We start from the raw sequence: 27,713 nt of genomic DNA, 5'->3' as shown, positions 1-27,713 counted from the left end.
ACAGAAGAGAGACTCCAAACCACTTGTGGGGACTTCCCAAATTGTGTTCTTTCCATAGAAGAAGAGGGTCCACTAGTGGCCTCAGGAGAGTCAGCTGGAGGTCAAAGACCCCAATCTCTGGCCTGACCTCTGTTAAGGGCCCAAGTCTGTTTGGATTACTCCTTCCTAAGGCCTCCCTTTATCTCTGGGTTGCTGGAAACATAAAAGATCCTTGCTGAGAAAAAGTAGGGTTAGCACCTACAATGGGATGTTCAAGGAAAAAGCATTTATATCACTGATCAAAAATAGAAATTTTATTCTGCAAAGGAAAATATACTACAGGGGACAGAAGAGTTGACAATGGTTACACAGAAGAGAAATGTTGGTTTCTGTGGCCGAAGAAATCTTTGAGAAGAGATAAAGGAGAAATGAGAGAAGGAATAGGTCAGAGCAAGTGAAGAAAGAGTGGAATGGAGTCTGGAGGTAGGGGTAGTTCTGTGGATCAGGCTGGGACCCAGCGCAATAAATAGTTTTATTTACAAGAACCAAATCCTCGGCTTTGTATCCACAGTTCAGTGCAAATTATTTACACACTGACTAGGGAGGAGGATGGGAGGGGTTGAGAGTGGGGACATAGTAGGCAGAGCTTACAGCTGTTCAATGGCCCCATTGCAGAGGCTGGATGGAGGGTGACATCATCTGGGTCTCCCTAATCCCATTAGACACATCATCACAGCTGCCCTTCTCCCCTAGATCTCTTCTGCTCCTGCTGTGGGTAAGGAGAGAGGTGGGCATTGCCCATGGTTTGATGCCTGAGGCTGGGTCCTAGGTCTCAGTGCCTGCCTGGCTTTCCAATACCTGGGGCCTCTTCACAACCCAGGAAAGTAAAAGGGCCTTTACGGGAATCAGAGGAGAAAAAGCAAGACAGGGAGAGATGGTGTGAGAAAGAGAGAGAAAAAAGAGAAAGGAAATAATATTAGAAAGGGAAGGAGAATATAGAGGATCATTATCAAAGATAGTGAGGGTTTCCTTCTCTAACCTCTATATGCCCCAGGGGGGTGGAAGAGTTGAAATCAAATCTCTTGTTCTGTGCTGGAAGTGAGTGGGCCTGAGTGAAGATTTTCACAGAAGGGGTGGGGGCAGTGCTGCTGAGTATTTCCCCTAGGGTAAGTTCTGGGGGAAATAGCTACAAGAGTACATCTGTCATCATGGGATTGTGGGCTACGGTTCACCCCTAAGTAAGAGATTTTGTGTTCCCTTGATTGAACTGCGAGGATGGAATGGAGGGGTGAGGAGTGGAGAGGGGAGGTGAAGTGGTTGTCTGTGGAGAAAGGGAGGTGTGGAAAGGGGGCATTCGTGGACCATGGAAAAATGAGGATAGGGGTTTCGGGCCTGGGAGTTCCTGGGATTCCGTGTGTGTGTGTGTGTGTGTGTGTGTGTGTGTGTGTGTGTGTGTGTGTGTGTGTGTGTGTGTGTGTGTGTGTGTGTGACTGCAGTGCATGGCGAGAGTCCAGAGGGTGGTGCCCCTCAGAGGCTGGGGATTCGCAGGTTTCTAGGCAGGAGGGCCCCTTCCCTCACAGACATTCGTGCAGCACTCTCGTGTGGGTGCAGTTGCGGCAGCTGACGTGGCAGCACCAGTGGAAGGTGCAGTTGCAGCGCTCCGTGACGCGCTGCGTGCGCGTGCGGTGGCCTCTCCCGCAGCACAGAAGCTCGCAGCCGTCCAGGGCCGGGGAAGAGCTGTTGCAGGCGCGTCCAGTAGTGCCCGCCGTGCCCATGCGCCCACTGTAGGTGCAGAAGTTGGGCGACTTCTCGAAATACACGAGGTCGTGAGGGGAGGGTGGCTTGTGGGCAGGATCTTCGGGCTCCAGGCGCAGTAGTTCCGCGCGGGATGCGCGATTACTGCCCCTGTTGCCGTAGAGCACGCGTGAGGCGCCGTCAAAGCGGTCCCGCAGCACGTCGCCCACCGCGCGCAGCGTGGGCAATCTCATCCAGCACGTGCGCACTGTGCATGAGCCCGACATGCCGTGGCACTTGCATTCCTGGCGCATCTCCGAGAACACTGTCTGTGAGAAACAGCCAGTCGTCAGTTCCTGTAGCCTCCCCGGACCATCCCACTTCCCTAAAATCATCCTGTCATCTTCCCTAAATACAGTCCTTTCCTAGGGCAGTCAAGTGCACACCAGTGCCCGGAGCGGCTGATGCTTTGAACCCCATCTGCTTCCTTTCTTTCCTGTTGATTCTTTCTAGAAGCAGCCCGTAGCAATGGGGAAAGCGCTTGGAATCGAAAGATCGCATTTGAGCTCTGGGTCTACCCTACCCTATTTACTAGGCAAGTCAAAATATGTAAATGAAGGAATTGGGCTAGATGCTCTTTTTCGTCTCTTCTAAGTCTCTGATCCCATGATTCCCAAGCCTTTCCGTCCCGTTCATTGACCATTTATTCCCCAGGATTGGGTTGCCTGGCCATTTGACCCACTCACCTGAGCCCTTCCACCCCAGCTTTCCCAGGCCCCGGAGTTTCACAATCTTCTCTCTACCAGAAGCCCACACTAACCCCACTCCCACATACCGTTGCTAACCTGGGACTAACTGCCCGCCTCTCCCATGTACACACATCCTTGCTAATCTAAGGGCTGGCTTTCTGGTTGTGAGCTCTCACTATGGCTTTCCTACCCCCTTCATTATGCACCCTTACACACACACACACACACACACACACACACACACACACACACACACACACACACACACACACACACACTCCTAGAGCTCCCTTACCGTGCGCCCCGCCTCGTTGTTGTGAAGGTTCATGAGGAAACGCAGGTCCCTCCCCTTCTCCCCAGAGTCCACAAATTCTCGGCCAAAGAGGCGACCGAAGTCGATGTTGTCACTGCAGCCGCCCCAGTGCCAGTCCGGACCTCCTGGACCACGTCGCCGGTAGTCGCACGTACAAGATTCTATTGAACCCTCGGAACAGGAGCGAGCAACAGAGTGTGTCACCCCGGCAGATGTGATGGCGAAGATAAAGGCGGTCTCTCGGCAACCTGTTAGGGAGAAGAGAAATGGGGGTCACTGGGGTGGGTGATGGTGCTGGGATTATAGCCGGGAGGAGGGAGGTACTTGAAACTTCTTTTGGAACCCAGAAATTCTGAACACATGCACAGATTAACTCCCCTACATTCCTTGCCTCACAAACCGCTGTAGACACACGCACACACGCTCACATCCAGCAAGCATTTTAGTTGCAAAGGATAGTTGGAAATTTAGAAAGCGAGCCTATAGCTCTCTTCTGCCTCAGTTTCTCCAGCATTTATCCAGAAAAGAGGGAGTATGAAAAGAAGAGATGGGCAGACACAGTGCCCTCAGTCGCCACCGGAGGGCACGTAAACTTCCTACACGTCCCCCAATCTCTCCCCGAAGCGCAGCCCCTACTAAGCTGGAGGTGACCGAGAGCTAGCTAGTTCCCAAGAGGAGAAACCTTAGTGCCAGCTTTCTGGTAGGGAAAAGTGAATATGGGACTTTGCAACAATAAAAAAATTGTCACATAGTAAGTGCGCAACAACCATGTGTCGATTGATTGATTGGATGTCTGTATGCCCTCTGGGGGCATAGGCTTCTGTAAATTTCTAGCCTAGGATTGACCTTATTTAGGTTAAAGCAGCAGCAGGAACCTACCTATCCCTTGGTGCAACCTTTGTCTAACTCCAGTCACACAATCTCCTCCCGCCTCCTCCCACACCACTCCCTGCCTCCAAACCCCCAACTTCGCAGCTCGCACCTCGGTTGACTATCTTGCCGAAAACGTGGGGCCCTGAAGCCGTGGGACAGTTCCAGCGACGATTCCGAAACTGCCACTTGCACTCCCTCACAGCGCTCTGCAGACCGCCGCTCACGCTGTGCAAGATGCCCGGGTTTTGCCGAATTAGCCGCCGCTGTTTGCGGCTAAGCAACTGCAAACTTGGTTCCAGCACCAATTGCAAGCTCTTTGAGTCGGTCAGCAGGTTGGTGGAGGACGCCACGTTCACTATGCCCCTGAGGTCGGACACGGATGTCAGGGGCTCAGGCTTAGTTTAGGGTCTTAGAGCTCTGTCTCCCTCCCTGCCCTCCCCCACTCCCCGCAAAGAGCCTATACTCTACCCAGTCCTATTCTTTCCCATTCAACAAACATGTAGTAAATGTCTACCAAAACACCTCAACCCCTTCCCTACTGAAGCAGGGCAGAAGAAAGCACCATAACCATAAAATCCAGGTGCCTAGGTTCCTGAGGTTCCGCTACACCCAATGTCATCAATAAGAACTGGGCATTTGGATTTTGGTTCCCAGTCAAGTTTCTCTCCCAAGACAAGTCCATTCTCTTCCACCACCACCCCAACTGCTCTGTAAAGATTGAGTGGCGAAATGATTGAGACCCAAACTGAGGTGCCAAAATCTCTGTCCCACTTTCCCCTCTAAAGAAGAGAGATGAGACTCAGGATGAAAGAAAACCCCAAACTGCAGATCAATTGAATCAAGGGTCTGCAGGCAGATTGACTTGTATCCATTCACCACCAGGCTTGTGAAACTCAAGGGGCTTTCTGTTAAAAAGAGGCCAGGGCCACTGTGACCATCCGAGCTGTTGGGTAGACAGGGACTGAGTACCCGCTCCCCCTACCCCTTTACTATAGTCGGGTTTGTCCTACGTGGAGGGAAGCTGTGGGAGAGCAGGGAAAGGGCAACAGGAACAGGGAAGAGAAGAGAGAGAGAGAGAGAGAGAGAGAGAGAGAGAGAGAGAGAGAGAGAGAGAGAGAGAGAGAGAGAGAGAGAGAGAGAAGACAGCAGTAAACACGGAGAAAGAACTATTGGGAGATCTGCTGTTCCTGGTATTAGTAGGGGTTGGAGAGCCCAGGAGCGCAAGGGAAGAGTTGAGACTGGAGTCTCTGATACTGTAACCTCCTAAGCCTCAAGCCTCCGGCAGCAACTTTGGACAGCTCTGGACAGCTCCGAGGCCCTTTTCAGTTTCCCAGTCTCTCCCTCCCAGCCTTAGTATCTGGGGGTTCTTCCCCCCAAAGGAATGGAGCGTATGTGTAAGAATGCACAATGTCTAGGAAGTCTGTCCATCTGTCTCCGTGTATTTGAGATCTGTGTGGAAAACGTGGGGTTAACAGCCCCGACTCCAGAGTCCCCTGACCTGGGATCACTCACCACCATCTGCCGCTGCTGTTGGCGGCCAGAACTCCAGGCATAGCCGCGAGCGCCAGCAGTGTCGCGGCTCCCCAGCTCAAAAGCAGAGTTTCGGTCCCCATCACCAGTATGTGGCGAGCCGGGACTGGACTTGCTGCTTCCCGCTATGGCGGAGCAGGATAGGCGGCGTTGGCCCCGGGTTCCCAGGATCCCCGAATCTGATCTAAAACTCCCGGGTCCAGGTGACGGCTTGCAGCATGGCTTGCGGAGCTGCACAGCGAGGTCCCGGCAGGGATGACAGAGTGAAGTCTCCTAGATCAGCAACGCCACCTATTATAGCTGCTGTGAAGACAAGGAGGGTCCCCGGGACAGGTCGGGCCGGGCCTCCACTCAGGGGCACACAGGACAGGGGCTCAGACAATGGATCGCGGGGTCTTACGGGACTCTGGCTCATCTGCTTGCGGAGCTGGCAGGCTGGCCGTCGGGGCTCACCCCCCGCCCTTTGCTTCAGGGCTCCCGCCCCCCAGTCTAGGCACCGGCTGCCGACCCCTCCCCTCGGGATTCCCTCCTACGCGCTTCACCCTCACTCCTCCCCCCTGCCCAGGTCCGTCGGGGACAAGCCAGTCGAGTCAGTTATGTGACCGGCAGGGGGAGCGGCAAATGCAGACTTTAGAGAGATCTGGCTCTAGAGCCCCCAGCCCCGTTACCCCAGCCACAGTCCCGCCCTTCCCCACCCCGCCCCCTATATTGGGTTGTACTTTCGACGTCACCTCAGATTCCACCGCCCCTACCCCCCACCCGGAGAGTCCGCAGGCTGCGGTTTGAGAATGGGACGCGGGGGAGAAACCACCCCACCCAGGAACCCCAGACAGCCGGCCTGGGGGAGGAGGGAGACACTGCGGGCAGTGGTCAGGGGAGTCCCAGAGATGGGGGAGGGAAGAGAGAGGCAGGACAAGATTGCAGAGAGCGTGGGAGAAGGACTTGGGTGGGGGGCGGGGAGACGAAGAGGAGCGGCTGAAATCAAGTGGCGGGAGAAACTAAGCAGAGAATCGCAGTCTGGGGGTGGGAGTAGGGAGAATGAGTTCAAATTCACTATGTTCAAAGGTGTACATATGTAAGTTTGTGCGTGTACAAGTGTGCAAGTGTGGATGTGTGCAAGTAGCTGTGGTGAGAGGGGGGAAGTGTGTAAAAGGTACAATATGCATGTATAAGTGAACATGAGAATACCAATGTGAATGAATGTCTTTGAGAATGTGTGTTCTATGTGTGCAGTGTGTCAGCGAGTGTACATCTGTATGTGTACCATATATGAGGGTGAATTAGGAATGAATTCAGAATGCGTATATCCTGACCTGTAGGGGTGAGGAGTGATATACATGGTTATTAAAGGGAAGGAAAATGTCTGGGTCTGCCTGTGGAGGTGAGAGGATGAGTGTGTGGGGTGGGGGAGAATGGAGGGGGTGTGAATGTGTCTGGGAGTGTCATCTTGTGCAGAGTGTGTCATCCAGTGGCATGTGTCACCCTAAGGGTGTTGCCCTATGTCTCTTTGTGGGGGATAGGGGAGGTGGTCTGAGACCTGGTGCCACTCCAACTTAGAAACTGGCAGGCGGAAAAAAGCAGGATCAGTGAGGGCCATAGCCAAGATTGGGAAGACGAGAATGAACAAAGAAGGGAAAATCCACAATAACTGAGCAATGAGGAACAGGGCCAAATGGTAGAAGTGATAGAATAAGGAGGTTCATACATATCTCTCAATCACTTATATTTTCCAGTCTTCCTGTTTGTTTTTAAGTCTCCTGCCTGTTTTTGAAGAGACTGCCCAGATGCCTACACCATCAACTTTAACATACATCATACTTCCTATCTTGTCCTCCCACCCTTCTGCTGGTCCAGGCACCCAGAGATGGAGACATGACTGAGGTTCCTGTCTGGAATTTAGGTCATGTAACTTGGTTGGTCCTCACCATGAAGACAAATATGGGATGCCATAGGAAAGGATGAGTATATGGAAGGAAAGAGACTTGTCCATGGACTCAGAGATTTATGTGACTCCAAGGGAACCATTCAACAAATGTTTAAGTACTTATTGTGTGGCCATGTCCTAGTCAGGGAAGTTCTCTGATCATTTGCTGAACTTACTGGGAAACAGGTCTTTTTCTGGGACTTTTGAAATTAACTATCCCTGGAAATTTTTGATACTTCCATTGACACTTTAAGAAGACAAAAGACCACTTCTCACTAAATCCCAGAGAGTGGGGATGCTCCAAGATGAATTGTTTGCCTTGAAGGCACTAAGGGGTTGTCAAATGTATTTAGTCAAGTTCACCAAGAGGAAAAACATTTGGAATGTTGTTGTATATGTGTACTCATTAGTACTAATACAATACTAATCAGTGTGTGCATCATAAAATATATAAAAGAGAAATTTTAAATAGATGAGATAAAGATTAAATAAATTTGATCCTCAAATCAAGAAAGATACTGGAATTTATTGAGTGGGGTGGGGATAAGCTTGGGCCTACTCCTTAGGAAAATCATTTTGGTAGATGTTTTGTCAACAGGTCATTAAGTACTTACTTTATGCTAGGCATTAGGCATTTGTAATTTGAAACTGTAGACTGAGTGAGGAGAGACAGAGATTAGGACAATTGTCCTTTGTTTAGGTATGTGAGGTAAAGGAAAGTGAGGAATTGAAGGTAACACCAAAGTTTTGAACTTGTATGACTGGAAGGATGGTGGTCATCTAGAGACAAATGAAATAGAAGTATGCTTTTGGGGGGTGGGGGGAGAGGAAAAGGCAGGTAATGTAATCATAATCCATTGATACTTACTTATCTTATTATTCACTCTTTCCTACTGAAAAAAATGAAAAGGGGTATATACATGTGTGTGTGTGTGTGTGTGTGTGTGTGTGTGTGGATGGGTGTGGGTATGTGTGTATGTGTGTTCCAGAGTACAAAGACCACCCTAGAAATCAGAATTCAGAAATTTTGAGGAGAGACAAGGTAGAATAGGGAGGTGATAGGGATTTTTACCCTGTCACAGTTGCTTTGGGTATCTGAGTTGGGGTAAGTTATGATCTCCCAAAGGCCTACACCCTATGGAGTCCCAGAAAATCAGCTGTAGGATGGGGTAGAGTAGGGGAATGCCTAAGGTAGTGTTGTAGCTGTATTGGAGAGAGCCAACAATGGACAATAGTGAGAAGAGAATGGGACTCATGTACCCACCTTCCCACTGGTTGATCACATACTCCTGGGAGGAGAGGGTTAAGCTATGCCATTGTGGAGGATATTCCACACCCTCCCGGGAGATGAATTTCAGTGTCTGGGTTTGCTCAAATTGTGGGAAGAATGGACACTCTTGGATTCTTTATTCAAATCTATTAAATTGAGCCAAAATCCTACTAATCCTTCTAGGGATTGTGTAGGATTGTGTAGGAGAGAGGAATTTCTCTAGAATATCAAGTTGTCTCTTCACTGACAACCTCAAATTCTGGTCCCTTCAGGGTCCAATCCACCATATAGAGCTAGCAAAAGGATTTGGGGACCATGGTACAAAAGAGAGATTCATTGAAAAGGAGAAAATAATTTATGGGCTCTCAACTGTTCCTCTGTGTCAGTTCTGCATTTATTTATAGTTACTGTGAGTCCTTTGCATCTTCTGTACCTTCTGTGAGGTTAAATAAAGGCTATCTTGTACTCCATCTGAATGGATTACCTTGAATGTTTATACAGAAACTAGGGGGGTTATCCACGGGTTCTTGGAAACCCAGACATCAGTTATACCTGATCTAGAGTCAAAAATTTCTCAGAGTAAACTCTGGGTGGGACACAATGAACTAAAGATAGAATATGACCTTTTGGGGAAGCCCAGGAAATAGCACCAAGTCTATGTAAATCCTAAGCCAAAGCCTAGTGTCATTCCATGCTAGCATAAGTAGTAAAACAAAAAATAAAACAATCCCAAATGAATCCCCTAGATATATGATACTCTTCCTAAAAGGATTTAGCACTTGAGAAAGTGAAAAGTGAAAGACAACTCTTCAGCCTCTGGATAAAAAAACCAAATAATCCCCAATAGAAAGAATCCTTGAGCAAATAAGGAACAGAGAAGATCACAAGAGATAAAATGGATAGTTTTGGTTATACAAAATTGAAAAGCTTATGAACAAACAAAAGTCAATTATCCTTAGAAAAGAAGCAATTGGGGGAAAATCTTTGCAGCCACTTTCTCTGGTAAAGGTCTGATACCCAAGACACACAAAAAATGGATTCAAATATATAGGAACAAGAGGCATTCCTCAACAGAGAAATGACCAAAGGAGAGAAGTAGGCAATTCTCAACAATAGAAATCCAAGCTATAAAAAACAGCCATGTGAAAAACTTTCCAAATCACTCATAATAAGAGAAATGTAAATTTAAACTCTTAAGTTCCACCTCATACACATCAGATTGGCAAAGATGATGAAAAATAAAAATGACAAATTTTGAGGGGCTGTGGGAAAACAAGTACACTGGTTTACTATTGGTGGAGTTGTGAATTAGTCCAGTCATTCTGGGAGGTAATTTGAAATTATACCCCAAAAGTCACTAAATTTTCTGTGCCCTTTGACCCAGAAAAAACCACTACTAAGTACATGTCCAAAAGACATCAAAGAACAGGGAAAGGATCCATATATACGGACATATTCATAGCAGCATTTTTGTAGTAACAAAGAATTAGAAAAAAGGGGATGCCCATCATTTGGGAAAGGTCAAAACAAATTATATAGGCTGTTAATGGAATGGAATACTGTTATGTCATAGAAATGATGAGATGCTTTCAGAGAAATCTAGAAAGATGTGTATGAACTTATGAAGAGCAAACCAGGATAGGTAGAACCAGAATAACAAGTTATCCAATAACACAGCATTATAAAAACAACTTTGAAAGACTTAAGAACACTGGTCAATGTAATGACCAATCACATCACCAAAGGAATGATATGCTTTTCACCTCTTGATATGGAGGTGATGGACTGGACTGCAAAACACGACAGACATTTTTGTTTATGGCTAATGTGGGTTTGTATTTCTTAATCATGCTTATTTGTTAGAAGAGGAAGTATTTTTCAAAAAATGATACCAAAGAGAGGGCTGGTGATAGTGATGTCAAAAAATAAAGAAGAAAAGAAAGAAAAAAGATTCTTTGAAACATTCTACATGCACTGAAGAAAAGAGAAGGAAGTCCAGAGGGAGACAACCACAGCAACCTTGAAATTAACATGTTGAATTTATTATATCCTTCTAAAAAACTAAACTATACACAGTAGAAATTCACTGTTTCATATACAATGCCCTTCTGTTCTTCTTTCCATATGAAAATGTTCATGATTATGAGTATTTGTAAAGTTCAGAATAACAAAAAAAATTTAAAAATTATTAAAGTGGAAAGCACCTCTCCCAAATAAATCTGCATGCATGCATCATGGGTTACAGAGGACTATGGCACATGTGAAAAATCATAGTACAGAATATTATCTAAGTACATGAGAGATGGAGTAGTGGGATAAAAAGAGTGCTAGACCTGGAGTTAGAGTAACTGGGTTCAAACCCTAATTTTGCCATTTACTATCAGTGTGACCTTTAGCAGGTTACTTAAACTCTCTGGGCCTCAATTTCCTCGGTTGTTAAATGAGAGAATTGGAACAGAGTACCTCTAAGATCTAAACTTATACATTACGTTCTACCAACTCTAACTATATAATCCTCTGACCCAATGAAAGAAATACAAACAAAAGTCCTGAGGAAGGAGGGTCAGTGGACATGTAGGGTCAAAGAAGGTCAATGGAAATGTAGCCTGGAGAAGCAAAGACTTAAGGGAAACATGATATTAAAGGTGAAGAAGAAGGAAGAGTTACCAAGGTTGTGAAGATAAGAACATTGGTCAAAATCCCACTGTCTCCAAGAAGCCTTTCCTACTCATTTTTAATGCTAGTTCCTTTCCTCTGAGACTATCTCCTATTTATTTTGTATATTTGGGATGTATGAAGCTGTTTTTATTTTATTTTTTCTCAGTTACATGTAAATAAATTTTTAGCATTCATTTTTAAAAATTTTGAGTTCCAAATTCTCTCCCTTCTTCCTCTCCTCTCTCCTTGAGAAAGCAAGCAAATTGATATAGATCATACATGAATAATCCCATGCAAAACCTTTTATATTACCCAGGATATAGTTGTCTCAATGGTGTCTCCCCTATTAGACTGTGAATATCTTGAAAGTAGGGACTGTTTTTACCATTTTTTTTTTGTTTCTGAAGCATTTTGCATGGTGCGGGACACATAGTAGGCACTCAATGATGTTTGCTGACTTGACTGGGGTGCCCACACAATATATGTAAGCTTTCCTTGTTTTCTCCTGATATTTTGAAAATACAAGTAGAATACTCAGGATGTCCACCTGTTATTACCCCTTGCCTTTGATGGATGACCAGTCTATCTTCTTTTTCCGTCATACATTTCCTTGATGCTATCTTTCCAAAGGTCTTCATTGCAACCTGCTCATACCTACCATGTGCCTCTCCATTACCCTCTTTATAATACTTATTTTTAATTCTTCAGGGACTCATATTCCATGTTTCCATGCTATGTAGCAATGTTGATGTTAAAAATATAGGCCCTGTGTTTCCCTGAGGAAAAATAAGATATGATTTTTATGTAGTGCTTGACACATATCATGTGATTGGACCTTCACAGTAACCCTTGGGAGGTAGGTGCTATTTTCATCCTTATCTCATGAGGAAACTGAGACAGGCAGGGTTTAAGTGACTTTGGAAACTTCAATAGAAAGTCTGGGGAGCTTTGTATTACAACCTACTCCCCACTTCCTATATGCGGCTCTGAGTCCCAAGAATTGACCATAGTGTTGTATTGTCTGTTTCAGAAATGCAAATTAGTAGATGAGTTAGACTCTTAAGTGATCACAGATCTCTCCCAGCACTCTCTGCACTCTTCCAGCACTTGGAACAAGGGACAGAGCCAAAAGTGAAAGTGTGTCTGATACTTTCATAACCTTTCAGAGGAAGATGAATCCCCATCATGTCTCTGACTTCTAAGGAAAAGGAGTCAAGGAAAAGTTCACATGACAGAGGGGAACATAGAGTCAGCACTTTAGTATGAGGTTGCTTGTCCATAGGATTCTTTCAGTTGGTCATTTAGTCTTGGTCCTGAAACAGGCTGAGGAGCTGTCAACTTATCTGGTGTTAAAGGACTTCTAGCATCAAACAAAGATTCCAGTACATACAAACCCAGGAAGTTACATTCATATTTTATTTACAGTTACATATATATTTGTTTTCTCCTCTCCTCCCTCCATACTATAGTCCTTGAGGGCATGGATACTTTGGACATGGACACTTTTTCTTTGTTTTCTTTTTTGTATTCCCAGCACCTGTCAGGTGCTCTACCAATCCAGATGAAATCATGAAAAAACATAACCAACAACCAATAATCACAATGGGAACTTATATTCTCTTTATCTTTAATTCAAATGTGATATTGTAAATATGTCATCCATTTTAAAATAAAATTTGAAAACCTCCTTGTTCTCTACTAATACCTTAATTGATGGTATCTTAAATTTGTATGTCATCTTGCTATAATAAGATCATTTTAAGTTTGGGAGCAGTATAATTGGCCCCCATGGTCCATGTGATTCCCTATTCTTCAGTTTTAGGGAGTTTATTTTAGACAAAAAAAGTATGAGTTCAACCACAAATTCTCTGAGTACTCAGTTAGCAAGATTCCTAACATTTAGGTAGAGTTGGGTTCTCTCACTAGATTTACATTTATTTGTATTTCTACTTAATCTCTGGTCACTCTCTGGTTCAGGTTACCGGAAATGTTTGGATAATTAAGCAGCATATTATATTATATTATCTGTAGATAGATAGACAGATCAAGGAAAAGCTGGAGAAAGAGCAGATCTTTTCTCAAAACTTCCCTTAGTCTTTGAGTGTGTAAGGACACTAGCACCATCAGCCTGAGTCTTCTGCTTTGAGATGCCTGTAAGGTCAATGTTAAGATCTCCCATCTCTGTCACAGCTCACTCCTACTTTATCTTTTTTTTCTCATAACACTAGGGCTCAGCACTGCATGACTCCTGCTGCTTTTTCTCTACATCCAGTCCTGAAACTCTATCTCATTCAGAAAGAGCTTTTCTCTAATATAAATATCCTATTGGATATGACAGAGTTTCTCATGAAAGGGCTTTGATTGATTCATGGAGGTGTACAGGCCCTGTTTACACTTGTTTCTGATTGATTGGTTCAATCAAGAAATATTCTTACGTAACAAAGAAGCCCTTCATAAACTTACCCTTTTCCACCTGTTCAGACCTCTTATATTTCACTCCCCTCCACATACTCTCTAATTCAGCCACACTGATCTCCTTGTTGTTCCTCCAACAAGATACGCCATCTTCACTTCTGTGCATTTTCACCGCTGTTCCTTATTCCTCCAACATTTTTCCTCATCTTCATTTCATGACTTTCCTTGCTTCCTTTGAGTCTCAGCTAAAGTTCTACTTTCTTAAATTTCCAAGTTCTCCTTAATCCTAGTGCATTCTCTCTGAGGTCATCTCCAATTTATCCTTTATATATCATGTACAGAGTTACTTGAATGTTGTCTCCCTTCATGAAACTATGAATTTCTTGAGAGCAAGAACTGGTTTTTGTCTTTTTTTGTATCTTTAGCATTTGGTAAAGTACCTGGCACATAGTAGGTACTTAATAAATACTTGACAAATACTTAATAAGTACTTGACAAAGGGAATTATTGTTAAAAGAGTGGGATAACCATTGGAGCCTTACCCTTATACATTGTATAGATGAAGAATGTAAATATTTTGTATGGGTAAGAGAGTAGGCAAAAAGTAAGTAAATGTTTTCTCTGTGGTCTATTATTGACATTAAAAAGTCTGAAGTTGTTTTTTTAACCATCATTCTGTCCTTCAGCTAACTTGCATACTGATTCCTCAGTACTCTTACAGTTATGTTTCCTTCAGCACAGATCTCTTCTACATACATTAGGTCCAATTCAGCTTTTTTTTTTACCTGTTTTGGGTTTTTTTTTCTCTTTAGGACCATTTTTATCTCACTAATAGGCATATTGAGGACTGTGAGGTTAAGGTCCGAATACAATGGTTCCACTGTCCCTTGATGGTAAAAAAAAAAAAAAAAAGGTAATAATCTTAACAGATTTTTTTCCCCTCATTTTTCTTCTATTTCTTGACCAACTTCCCTTAACCCACAGCTGAGCAACTGTGTGGCCCAACCTAGCTGAAGTAGACCCTTGTGAAGATCCAGATCAGCAATGGAACAACTTACTTAAGCCAGCAGAAAGTTGACCCATGCAGCTAAAATGTGCCCTTCAAGGAGCCAACTCAGTCTAGAAATGGAGCAATTTATTGAAGCCTGTTCTGCAATGAATTTGTGTGGGCTTTCTTGACAAAACAGAACATCAAAGCTCTGATGTATCAGAGTTGTGAGCTGCCTCCTTACATATGTGTCTCACTACCATTGTACTTTAAGTCCATTCCTACACTTCACCAAACAGACTACACATTTGAGGGAAAATGTACCTTTTTAGGAGAAATGGTTGTAATTAGTGTTTTTGATATACTATTTTAGTAAATGCCATTTTAAAAAGTTAATATTTCTATTGGTTGGTTTTTAAGGGGAAGCACACTAATAAGGGTATTTTAAGGCATGGTGTTAAGAGTATAGCTTCCTATAGGATTACTCTTAGAACCTCAGGTAACAGTTACTCCTCTGCTAGACCTGTATAAAATTATTATAATACTTCTTGATGTCATTCTAGCATCTACTTTGCATTTCCCATTCTAATGTTCTTGTTTTAACAGTTCAGAAATGAGTTCTGTTTTATACCACATCTTTTAATTATTATTACTCTTTATCCTTGCCTTTTAAAAAATGAATGCTGATCTTTGTCCCAACAAGTCAGAGCAGGATATATCAATCTACTACTTGGTTAATTTGGATGTTCTTGTCCTTTTCTTGACCACTCTCAACTCCTAAGTAGGGATCCTGGTTTTGCCACCTACTGCCTATGTGCCCTTGGCTGAGTCATTCAACTGCTCTATGTTGAAATTTCTCACAAACAAAATGAAAGTTCTGGACTAGATGGTGTCTGAGGTCTCTTTCATCTGTAAATATATAATCCTTTGATCCTATGACCTGTTCTTTGGTCCTTACTCATAGTTCAAGGCATTCCAACTTCTTCCCAACTTAGCACAGCATTCTGCCCATCTACTCCAGCCCATCACCTCCGAAATTTTGTGAGATCCAAAATACATGGTAGAGTAGGGTTTGGGTTGGCAATGTTTCTGCAGGGGTAAAATAGCTGCAGTGCATAATAGGCAAAAGATATTAGGAAGCACCTCTGTTTCTTTTTTTTTTTTTTTTTTAGTAATAGTAGCAGCTCTTGCCGTTTATGTAGCAATTCAAAGTCTTTTAAATACTTTATTCAATTTGATTTTTAAAATAGCCCTGTGAGGTAAGTAGTTGAAATATTATCTGCATTTTGTAGGTGAGGAAACTGAGGCTCAGAAAATTTAAATGACCTAGTTAGATTCACATAACTAATAAGTATCTGTGACAAAATTTGAATCCAGGTTGTTACTTCTTATATGAAGTGTTTCCCACACTACTTGCTCTCAAATTCCAAGGTTAATAAGAGGTAATACTTGTACTTGAATTCAGATCTTCTAATTTCAAGTCCAGTGTTCTTTCCAACACTTTTCACAGCAGCTTAGAAATATTATCCACATGCAAAGTCTACTAACTGGAGTTTCATTTATGTTACTAAGAAGTTTTAAAATTCAAATGTTTTTATTATGAGACTAGCAGAATTTCTATGTGCTTTAATCCAGAGATCCCACTAGTAAGCATATATCCCTGGGAAGTCAAAGACCAGAAAGGAAAGTTACATATTTAGGACTTACTCCTCCAAGTTTCAACCACCTAAGACCATTCCAGTGAAGCTTATGAACTTCCCTTCCCCCTTAGAAGCATGTGAAGATATTTTCTGCTTACTTCCAATTATGTCTGACTTCATTGACGGGTTGAGTTCCTCTAATTGGTTGCTGATGACTCTTCATGGCACACTAAGATAGAAAGAGGTGGCTTCAGGTTGGCAGGAATTTGGAATTCAACTTTTGAGAAATTGAGATGTGACTCATGAGATGTGGGGAAACAAGAATGAAAGGTCTTTTCCTGGTCCAGCATAATGGCAGGGCTGAGAACATCTGGGTCTCTGCTCCCTATATGAGACTGGAATAAATATTTGTTAGGTATTTACCATGTGCCAGGCACTGTGTTAAACACTATACAGATATTGTCTCAGTTATTCATCATAATAATGATATGAGGTAGGTGCTATTAGGATCTCCATTTGAGAAAACTGAGGCAGACAAAGGTTAAGTGACTTGCCCAGGGTCACATAGCTAGTAAGTATCTGAGGCTGGATTTGAACTCAGATCTTCCTGACTCCAGATCCAATACTCTGTCCACTGTGCCTCCTAGATGCCTTAATGTGTCTCCTATGGAAGTAAAACTAAAGTTTTACTAGAGGGCCCCAACTTTGTTGTCTCACCTCTCATGTTTCCTTCCCTCTAGCATCAATCTTGTAAACATCAAAAGGTCTTAGAAGGCCTTCTAGTAATACTGGTAGCAAGGTCATCATTCTCTGTTGGAATGAATGTAATTGTAGAAGCTTTGGCAGTATTGAATTTGCAACATGGAAAGGATCAGCAGAAGAGGAGGCCCAGAAAGATGGTACAGTTGGCATTTGATTGGATGATGTTAAACGGGAGTGAAATGCCAATTGTTCAGTTAGAAGTCTTGCAAAAAAAAACTCAAACAAACCTGTTTATGTCTCAATGAGAATTAAATATTAGACTCTCAATTAATTGTACTAGCAGTGATAGGTTAGCAATTCTGTTCTAGTCATTCCCTGATTCTTTATTGTTCAGCATTCTTTTTTTTTTTTTTGGTGTGGGAACAAATTACCCACTCCATACCTGATTCATGTTTCTACACTGGATACTTGTTTTCTTCTCTACCCTTCCCCCCTCCCTCCCATACTCTGTTGGAAAAACACTAGATTTGCAGTCATAACCATTTCTATAATTAGCAACACTATCAGGAGGAGAATATCATACTGTGTTTTGGGAACAAGACTGCCAGAGAATTTTATTAATTGAATTATTCTCATTCTAAGCATCTATGCTTAAAAAGAGAGTAAATTCAAAGGGGAAGAAATTCATCCTGCCTTTGAGAATCTCTCTTTCAGAATTTATTTTGGAATTTCAATTTGTAGTATTTATTTATAGTTCAATTTATACTATTACCAAAGACAGGATTCTAAAATAAGATAAAATGTAGTTACAGAACTCAGGTCAAAGTTCAGTTAAGATTTTGATTTATCAGGCAGAACAATAGTCACTTAACTTTTGGCACACCCTGGAGAATCATTTTATTAAAACCATTCAAACCTTCTTTAACCATTCCCTCTAAGGATTCTCCTTCCCATCTGGTCAAAAGTGGACTTGAGATACTTCAATTACTTTGATTTAATGAAAGACTTCTTCCTTCCCTCAGTCTGATCATTACCCTAATCCAGTCAAAGCATGGGGCAAAGAGGGTACTGCTATCAAATCTACTCCCCCCCTTTTTTTGTCCTGTCAACATGCTAATTTTATCTTCAGAATAGAATTCCTCCCTGAACTTTTAATTAGTTTTAGAAATGGGCTAGGCTACAAAGAATTTCAGACTAGAACACAGATTTGGAATAAATAGTTAAAGAAAGACTGACAAGCATTTCTCATTCAGATTAGAGCAAGGACTGTGGATTAAAACACTATTTTTTAATACTATTTTAAAATTTGTAGTTTAAAGAGGAAACAAAAAGGAGTCTCAGGATATTCACACATCTAAAATTGGGGAGTCTATTTACTCTGTTGAGAAGTCAGGCAACCTCAGAATAAAATGAACCCAGGATAAACTTCAGTGGCTGTGGAAGGATAAGGATTGGGAGAAGTGCCCTGTCCCAGTGACCTCAGCTAGTCACTGTGCTAGACCAAAATATTCATAGCCTTACTTTTTGTGGTAACAAAGAATTGAAAATAAAGCAGAAGTCTATCCATTGGGAAATAGCTAAACAAATTGTGGTACATGAATGACATGGTACAGTGCCATAAGAAAGGATTAATATGAAGAATGCAGAAAAGCATAGGAAAACTTTAAGTGAGCTGAATCTGAGTGAAGTAAGGAGAACTAAGAAATTCATATATTCGATGACCACAACAATGTTGATAGGAAAAAAAACAAAAAGTAAACCCAAAAGGAAAGCGCCATAAAAAACTCAAACGATTATTTGGGATTTTTAATCCTAGGTAACCTGGAGTTAATGCATTCATCCATTTTATAATTTACTATATTGGGAGAAAAAAGATAATTAAAGGACTAGAACTCTTGTTTAAGATGAATGGGGCCATGATAATGGAGAGAAAACAAAGCCACTTAGTTCTTATTCTAGTTCTAGTTCTAGTTCTTAGTTTTGCTTCTATTTTCTCTGCTAGGGAATATGGTCTCTTCGTTGAAATAACAGGAAAGAAAATGGCTACTAGAGATGGGGTTGATCCCTAAGTAAGGAGATAATAAAAGAGTATCTACTTACTTTTGATGGGTTCATATCATTTGGTCCAGATGAACTACATTGTTGGGTAGTGAAATAACTGGAAGATGTCAGTCAATAGCCAATCAACAAGAATTTATTCGGTGCCTACTATTGTTCAAGCTGTAGAGCTAGGTGGCACAGTTGATATAGTACAGGGCCTGGAGTCAGGAAGACTCATCTTTTTTGAGTTCAAATTTGGCCTCAGACACTTCCTAGCTGTGTGACCCAGGGTAAGTCATTTAACTCTGTTTGCCTCAATTCCTCATCTGTAAAATGAAGTGGAGAAGGAAATGGCAAACCACTCCAGTAACTTTAAGAAGAAAACCCCAGATAGGATCTCATGAAGAGTAGGACATGATTGAAAAATGATTGAACAATAAGAAAGCCACTGTGTTAAAGTATATGTGTGTGTGTGTGTATGTGTGTGTGTGTGTGTGTGTGTGTATGTGAAGCCCCAAGAAGCTCTCACTTTTAATGAAGGGAGACAATATTCAAGTAACTCTGCAAAAACAAAATATATACAGGATAAACTGGGAATAATCTCAAAAGGAAGGCACTAATACTAAGAAGGATTTGGAAAGGCTTCTTGCAGAAGGCAGCATTTTAGCTGAGATTTAAGGAAGTTAGGGAAGCCATGAGGTAGAGATGAGAAGGGAGAGAGTTCCAGGCATTGGGAACAGAAGTTGAGTCTGTGTGATTGGAAGGATGGTCACCAAGTGAAATATTATAGAGAGGAAAGGGAAGAACCATGGGAGATAGCCATGGGAACTGAGTGCAACCTGGAGAAAGATCAAGCAAAGGAGACTGAGGAGTAGGAGGTAGAACAACAGGTAGGAGGAGAACTAGGGAATGTGATTTCTGAGACACTGTCAATAGCATTTGAAAGATGATGGGAAATGGGCGAGGTACTACACAGCTGAAGAAGAGGATCTATGATTTTAATAAAAGAGAAGAATCTACAGACTGCAGGATGGTTAGCTTGACTTCAATTCCTGGGGAAATTCTAGAACAGAATTTTAGAATATCTGAACGGAGATATTTAGATATTTACCTGTAGAAATAAAGACTTCCAGAAAGGAAAGCAGCTTCGTCAAGAACACATTATTGACTCTGGACTAACCTTCTTTTCTTTTTTTTTTTTTACAAGATTATTCAACCAGTGGAGGAAAATGTTGTAAATACAGTTTACTTTGATTTTAGCATGGTTTTTGCACAAAATATCTCACGCTATTATAGAGGATATGGAAACAAATGGACTAGATTTCACAGAGCTGTCAAACATATGTGCCTTGGCCATAAATGGTACAAAATTTCCTAGGACAACCTGAACCAAATTAAAATGTAATTAGGAAATGTTTAACTAACTAAAAATAGAATACAACATAGTAAATGCTAGTTTGTGTTTTTCTAAGTCATTATGAAGTCAGCAGGGATCCATTTGATGCCACTGAACTAGATGATAATCCAATTAGATGGACTCAGAATTAGATGGCAAAGATTTATGCATGTTCATTAATAGTGCATTGTCAATTTGGCAGGAGGTATTTAGTGGAGACCCCCCAGGATCTATGCTTTGAAGGGTAAGGAATAAGCATTTTTATAGCACCTCCTAGATGGCAGGCACTGTGATAAATGCTTCTTACAAATATTATCTCATTTGGTCCTCAAAACAAGCCTGAGAGGTAGATGCTATTATTATCCCCATCTTACAATTAAGAAAACTGAAGTTAATTGACTTCCTCAGAGTCTCCACAGCTTTGTAAGTGTCTGCAGCTGGATTTGAACTCAGGTCTTCCTGACATTATGCCCAGTGCTCTATCCACTAAGTCACCAGTTTCTTGGTCCTGTGCCTTTTATCATTTTCATAAATGATTTAGATAAGTCTTAGGTAGCATAACACTAGATGAGAGAGTCAGGCTACAAAAATATCTTGACGGGCTAGAGCACTGGGCTTAGTTTAAAAAGATGAAATTCGGTAGGGAAAAATATTGAGTTTTATACTTGGGTCAAAACAATTGCCTTAACGACTATAAGATGTTTTTTCTAAGGGAAAATCTGAGGGTTTTAGTGGAATGCAAACTCAAAAGGAGTCAGCAGTGTGATTTGGCAGCCAAAAAAAAATTGCTAATTCAATCTTGGGCTGCATTAAGAGAGTAATAACTTCCAGGAATAAGGAGATAGTAATCCCACTGCACTGCGCCTTTTTCTGGTGTCATCTGGACTATTGCGTTTCGTTCTTGAAAGAAGGACAATGATGAACTGAAGAGTAGTTACAGGAGGACGACCAAGATGATGAATGATCTTGAGTCCATTTTATGTAAGGATCTGGGAAAGGAATTGGGCATATTTAGCCTGGAGAGGACTCAAAGTGAACATGATTGCTGTACTTAAGTCTTTCAAGGTCTGTCATGTGGAAGAGGAACTAGACTTTTTCTTTTTAGCCTTGGAGGAGAGAATCAGGAAAAAGGAGTGGAAGCTATGTAGCAATGTTCAAAGGGATGTTCAAGCGCTCCTATTTACCCTTCACCCTACTGCTGACTGGTTGTCCTCATGATTTTTCCCAGTGTAAACACTCCTTCAGGGAGTGCAGTGAATAGAGAGCAATGGGCTTGGAGTCAGGAAGACCTGAGTTCAAATGCAGCCTCAAACACTTACTAGCTGTGTGACCCTGGGCAAGTCATTTAATCCTGTTTGCCTCAATTGCCCATCTTGAAAATGAGCTGGAGAAGGAAATACCAAACCACTCCAGTATCTTTGACTTAAAAACATGACTCAACAACTACAACAGAAATACCCACCCTTCTGGGAAATAGTATCAAAGTGTATTGAAGTAGCATCTGTTTATGTTTGTGTTAGCTCTGAACCCCCATCCCGAAACAGGGTCCTGGAAAAACACTTCAGTGTTATTATTTCTATCTTTATCTCTTCTCTGGGAATATTCTTCTTGCTCCTTGCCCCCAGTTATTTCTTCCCAACTGTATTTCCAATTAGGCATTATAATTGTGAATGGTTACCACTGTGTCTAAGAACAAGTAAACTTTTAAAAGAAAGAAAGGTTAACTTTCCTGCTCCTTTTCAGGCTTTCATGAAGGAGTTCAAAAGGAGAAAGGAGATATAGGATTCTTGTCTTGGGACTTGTAAACTGATGGTTTCAGCAGAAGAGTTTCTATTCCAATGCCTTGTACCTCCACTGGCCCAAGTAGCCTCATTCCCAGAGTCCTAGCCCTTTATTTAGAGTGGTTGCTTCTGCCTACCTTCTGCTCTGTCAGTGCCATGTGGCTTCCTACAGTTTCCTTTCCTCCAGTTCCATGCTTCTTCTGTTCCTCCAATTAGGAGCCAAGTTTTTCTTTCAGTCTGTCTCCTAGACTCAGTAAACTAACTTTTAAAGGTCATCCCAAGGCACAACCTATAATTTTTTCCTTTAAATTCAATTTGATTTTATTTTCACAAAGATTCACTTTTTCTCCTTACCATCTCCCCATTGAAAAAGCAAGAAAAACAAAATCCCTGTTACAAATATGTGTAATCCAGCAGAACAAATTTCTTCATTGACCATGCCAAAAAATAATGTACAATTCAATATGCAATTGAGTCCATCACCTCTATCAGGAGCTGGGTAGCATGTTCCATGAATCCTTTGGAATTCTGTCTGAACCGAGTTCCTAAGTCTTTCAAAGGCATTTTTCTTTATGATATTATTATTATTGAATAAATAATTCTCCTGGTTCTGCTCACTTCACTCTTCATTAGTTCATACGAATCCTTCCAGGTTTTCTGAAATCATCCTATTATTATTTCTTATGATACAATAGGATTCTATTGCATTCATATACCATAACTTATTTAGCCATTTCCCAATTGATGGGCATCCCTCAGTTTACAATTCTTTGCTGTCACAAAAAGTATTATAAATATTTTTGTATATATTGGTCCTTTTCCTCTTTCTTTGATCTTTGACTAAAGAGATATACAGACCTAGTAGTAGTGTCACTGAGTCAAAGTATGTATGCAGTTAAATAGCTTTGGGGGTATTTTTCCAAATTTTCCCACAGTACCTCCAGAATTTGTCATTTTTGCAAATCTGATGGGTGTGAGGCAGAACCTCAGAGTTATTTTTATTTGTACTTATCCAATTATTAGTGACATGGAGCACTTTTCACATGGTTATTAATAACTTAGATTTCTTTCTCTAACTGTCCTTTGACCATTTATCAATTGGGGAATGATGATCTATCATATTTCATACTATATAGTTGCTCCTTTTTTGAATGGGTCAAGGAAGTCATTCACACCTCAAAAATTGATCTGCTATATGACCACATTTTTATAATTAATTCTAACTTCTCTGTCCCCTTTTCTGTAATTAGGTCAATGAAAGATCAACTCCCTTAGAGTTGTCATGAGGTAAATTTGGACTTGATGTCAGGAAAAACTTCCTAACACTTAGAACAGTCCCCAAATGTCTCTAGAAGTGGTGAGTTCCCTTCACTTATAGGTCTTCAACTAGAGGCTGGAATTTTTATTATTGTGCAAAACTTCACAAACTTCAGAAAATCTGAGCATTTGTACACAGGACGGAAAACAGAGCGAGAGGAGGTGAACTTACAGAAGGAAATGGACAAGAGTTAGATAGGATGGTCAAGCATTAATGCATTTGTATCTGTGTCATTAGAAGGAACCTTCAATTTGAGAAGATCACAGTTCCATTTGAGTATCCTTTAGCAGAAAGAAGAGTCAGAGGAAGCTATTGGAGCTTAGGGTCTAGTAACTGATACCTTTTTTTTTTTTTTTTTGTCTTTTGATTCGTGCGTAAATTGGATTTAAGTGAGGCAGAGTTGCACGAAGTCATCATCACCCTCACTCTCCTCTCCAGAGTCATCATAGTCCAGTGGCAGGACAGAGTCAAGACGACTGGCGATGGCTCAGGATGCAGCGAATGACCTTGGTGTCTTTGGTGTCTAACCAAGCTCTTAGCGCTCCACATCACCTACTTCATCTGCCTTCGTGGCCGTAACTGATAGTGGATCATGAAATAGGGGCAAAATCAATCCTGATCTCTTAGCTGCCTCTCTTAGCTTAGTCTAAAATGACACAAACATTGAGGACCTCCTTATTCTGTGCTCATAGAAATGTCAACCAAATAATTGTGACCTAGTACTGAGCAAAAGACCCTTTGCCAGAGTCATAGTTATGCTGGCTCTACAACAAGAAATGCAAGTTTCCTAGAAATGGAAGCAGAATTGAGTGTCTAGGGGCATGTGCAGGTGCTTCAAGTCTGAAGTTTCATTAACTTCTCAGCCATGAGTGTCTTGGATCTGTTCTATGAGACTTACAGGTAGTGACCACTGATGATGGATGTAAGGAATTCCTTCCTTTTTTGTCTGCTGCCTCCCAAATTCAGGTAAGGAAATGGGGCTAAGTGGAAAGCTATATGGGTATGGTGAAGTAACCAGAGTGGTGAGGTAACCAGGATTCAAGCACTCCAAGGCATATTCTTTCCCCTACAAAAAGCTTGAGTTTTGGTTTTTGGTGTAGGAAAATGATTTGGTGTAGGAAAAGGAAGGATTGATGAGCAAAGCATATAGTGTGTTTCCCCATCCCTTGAACATCTTTGTACTGGTGAAATCAGATTAAAATGAGCATTATTGTCAGGTGTTCAAGGAACAGGAAGAAAGAGATGGGTCTGAGAGGGTTGTATGAAGGGTATGATAATGCTGCTTTGCTTCATTGATGTTGGTGGTGAAGGTAGGCTGTTAAATATAAGGTCAAATATAAGTATCGGTGTTTGGAGTCCTCTTCAGTACCAGCTGGTGGAAACACCCCTTTCTCCCTCCAATCAGCAGTTGCAAGGGGCACCCCAAATTCTCAGCCCAGGCAATCACTTAGAGGGAATTTATCCTATGGAGTCTTTGCCCTAGTGGACTTGACGTGGGACCAATGTCAAAGCTTTTACAGTGTGCACCCTTTATTGCCCTCTGGTGGCAGCCTGAAATAAAGTTGTAAGAGTTGAGGAGCATAGGGAGGACAGAGAGCTGAGTTTCACAGAGAGCCTATAATTTGGGTTTCCCGGCCCTGGCTGTCCCTATCAGTAGCTCAACAGCAGATGAGTCACCTGGAACCCCAGCCAAGGCAAATACAAGCTGCAGGGGGGACCGCCCCTGGGGAACAGCCTGGCCTTGGCCGCAGGCTTAGCTGTATGCTCCCCCAACCTCTAGAGCACCCAGCTTCTGTTTCCCTCTGCTCCTCCCTCACAAGAATATCATTCCTCTCCCCCTTTGATTTTGCTCTCTTTTCATTCCCTCTGCTGGGAAGGACAGCATCTTGGATCTCTTGGAAGGGAGAGGTTAGGAGACAACTTTAACCATCTCTCCTTCACCCCACCCTTTACCCATACATAGCCTGAGGTTGGGGTATCCCTGATTCCCTCCCTGCTCTCCCACTTCCCAAGTTCCAGTCGAGTGGGACTGCATGTTTGGGGTATTAGACAATGGGTGTGGGTCCTTAGCCCCACTCCAACTCCGCCCTGCAGGCTCCGGCTAACTGGTCATGGTGAAAGCAATGTGGGTCATCCTCAGGCCACCCAGCCTATGATGGGTATACTGCCTGGAGTTCAATATCCAGACAAACTGAGCACTAGAAGTCTGGGACCATTAGCAACAGAAAATCCTGAAGTTGACAGGGGGATGGAGAGAGAAAGGATGGGAGCAAGAATAAAAAACAATGTTTGGCTCCGGGATGTATTTGGGGAGATAAGACTTGGCATCTAGTCCTAGCTCCGATCCTTACTTGATATGTGACTTTTGATAAATCATTCCATTTATTCATCTGTAAAATGGAGATAGTAATACCCTGCAGCTTATTCAAGGGGTTATTGTGAGAATCAAATAATATCATATAAGTGAAAGCAGAACACTGTCCAAATATAAAGATTTATATGTGTATAATGTATGCATATACATATACTCTTTTAAAAATGGAAAGGCAATGTGGGGTGATAGATAGAAAGCTGACCTTGTAGCTAGAAGATTTGTGTTCAAGTCCTACCTCTCTGATACATATTTAACTTGTCAGTGAACTAAATCACTCGAAGTAAGGCATTCACAGTTGCAGAGAATGTGTTGTTCTACATTGGTATAGGGAGTTCCATCTGGGAATCATATACCAATGAACATAAAGGACCAGTCCTTATCCAATTTATTTTTAATTTTAAGAGACAGTGACACTAAACTATCTAAACAGAGAAACTTATAGTGATTATGAGAGAATAAAAAGTAGACACTACTTTCTTTTGGTTCTTCTCCAATCTGGCCTTTGCCAGTTCCTCATCCATGTCATCCCCACTAACTCTGAGTGTACTGTCAAAGTTCTTTTGCTTGCAGGGTTTTTTTTTTTCTCTGCAACCTCTCACTTTGTGAACTCATCAGCTTTCATGGGTTCAGTCAACATCTTTAAGCAGATGACTCCCATGTTAATAATATCGAGCCCTAGTCTCTCTCCTGAGCTCCAAATCTACACCACCGTCTATTTTGACATTTCCAAGTGACTGTCCCTATGACATCTCAAACTCAACACTTCCAAAGCAAAGCTCATTACTTCCCCTTTATCCCCCAACTGACCACTCTCTTGAACTTTCCTATTACTGTTAAAGTCACCACCAATTTCAAACCCTCCCCCATTCCTCACTCTCACTCATCCCACCTAATCAGTTGCCAAATCTTGTCATTGCTGTCCATACAATATCTCTTAATACACCCCTTTCCACTCCACTCTTATAATAGCCTAATTTACCACCTCTGCCTGGATTATTGCAATAGCCTCAAACCTCCCCCACTCTGACCATCCACACACCCGGCACTGATTTACCTAAAGCGCAGCTCTGAGCAGGTCACCATTTCCTTCTTTAAAATTCCCATTATTCTTTATTACTTCTAGGATCAAATATTCACTCACCTGTTTGGCATAAAACTCTTCACAATATTTTACCTTTCTAGTCATATTGCACATTACTCCCTTCCACAAACTCTACCATCCAACCATGTTGGCTTACTTGCTGTTCATTACATATGATGTTCCTTTCCTCCCACCACTTTTGGATTGGCTTTCCCCCATGCCTGGAATTCACTCTCTCCTCACTGCTTGTAATCCCACATTTCCTCCAAGCATCACCTTCTACCAAAGTCCTTTACCTATCCTCCCAGCAGTTAGTGCCCTCTCTTCCAAAACTATTTTTTCTTCACTTATCTATTGCCCCTGACTTTAGAATGTAAGGAGGTCCTTGAGGGCATTGTTCTTTTTGTATCTCTAGAGCTAAGCAGAGTGGCTGGCACATAACACATGCTTATTAAATGTGTGACCCTGAGCAAGTCACTTAACCTTTGTTCGCCTCAATTAGCTCAACTGTAAAATGGTGATAATAATAGCACCTACCTTCAGGATTGTTCTGGGAATCAAATGGGATATTTGCAAAGTGTTTAGTACAGCGCTTAATATAGTAGGTGCTTATTTTCTTCCTTCCATGATTCCAGAGCATCGAAGATGGTTGATAAATTTTTTCAAGGTTTCACCCACAACTTCCTTAAACATAGTGGTCTCCTTTAACGACAAGGACCCTATCCCTGCTGGGATTAAGGGAAAGCCCAAGGCAGAAGAAAGTTCAGCCTCTGGTCACCTGGGATGTCCGAAAGTCTCCCTAATATAGACTCACAAATACTGGTCTCCCTAAGGAACCATAGAGAAATAGTGTTGTCTAGAAGCATCAGAGAAGACCCTTTGCTGACACAGGATTGTAGGACAGAAATGAGTCTCCAGGGTTTGGTGGAAAAGATTTTTGTAACGTGC

General features: G+C 42.1%; 1 protein-coding gene across 1 annotated transcript; it reads right to left on the bottom strand.

The window, feature by feature from the left end:
- Positions 1–285: 285 nt before the first annotated feature.
- On the bottom strand, positions 286–5,823 carry WNT1 (Wnt family member 1). The gene is made up of 4 exons (XM_072654557.1): positions 5,161–5,823; positions 3,758–4,011; positions 2,758–3,023; positions 286–2,042 (listed from the first exon to the last, which is right to left on the bottom strand). Exons 1-4 carry the CDS (start codon positions 5,259–5,261, stop codon positions 1,554–1,556), a joined length of 1,110 nt encoding a protein of 369 aa, XP_072510658.1. The 5' UTR covers positions 5,262–5,823; the 3' UTR covers positions 286–1,553.
- Between the last annotated feature and the right edge of the window lie 21,890 nt (positions 5,824–27,713).

This window comes from Notamacropus eugenii, chromosome 3 (assembly GCF_028372415.1).
Source record: "Notamacropus eugenii isolate mMacEug1 chromosome 3, mMacEug1.pri_v2, whole genome shotgun sequence".
Lineage (NCBI taxonomy): Eukaryota > Metazoa > Chordata > Mammalia > Diprotodontia > Macropodidae > Notamacropus > Notamacropus eugenii.
Note: the sequence above shows the minus strand (reverse complement) of the source record. Positions and strands in the feature narration are given on the sequence as shown.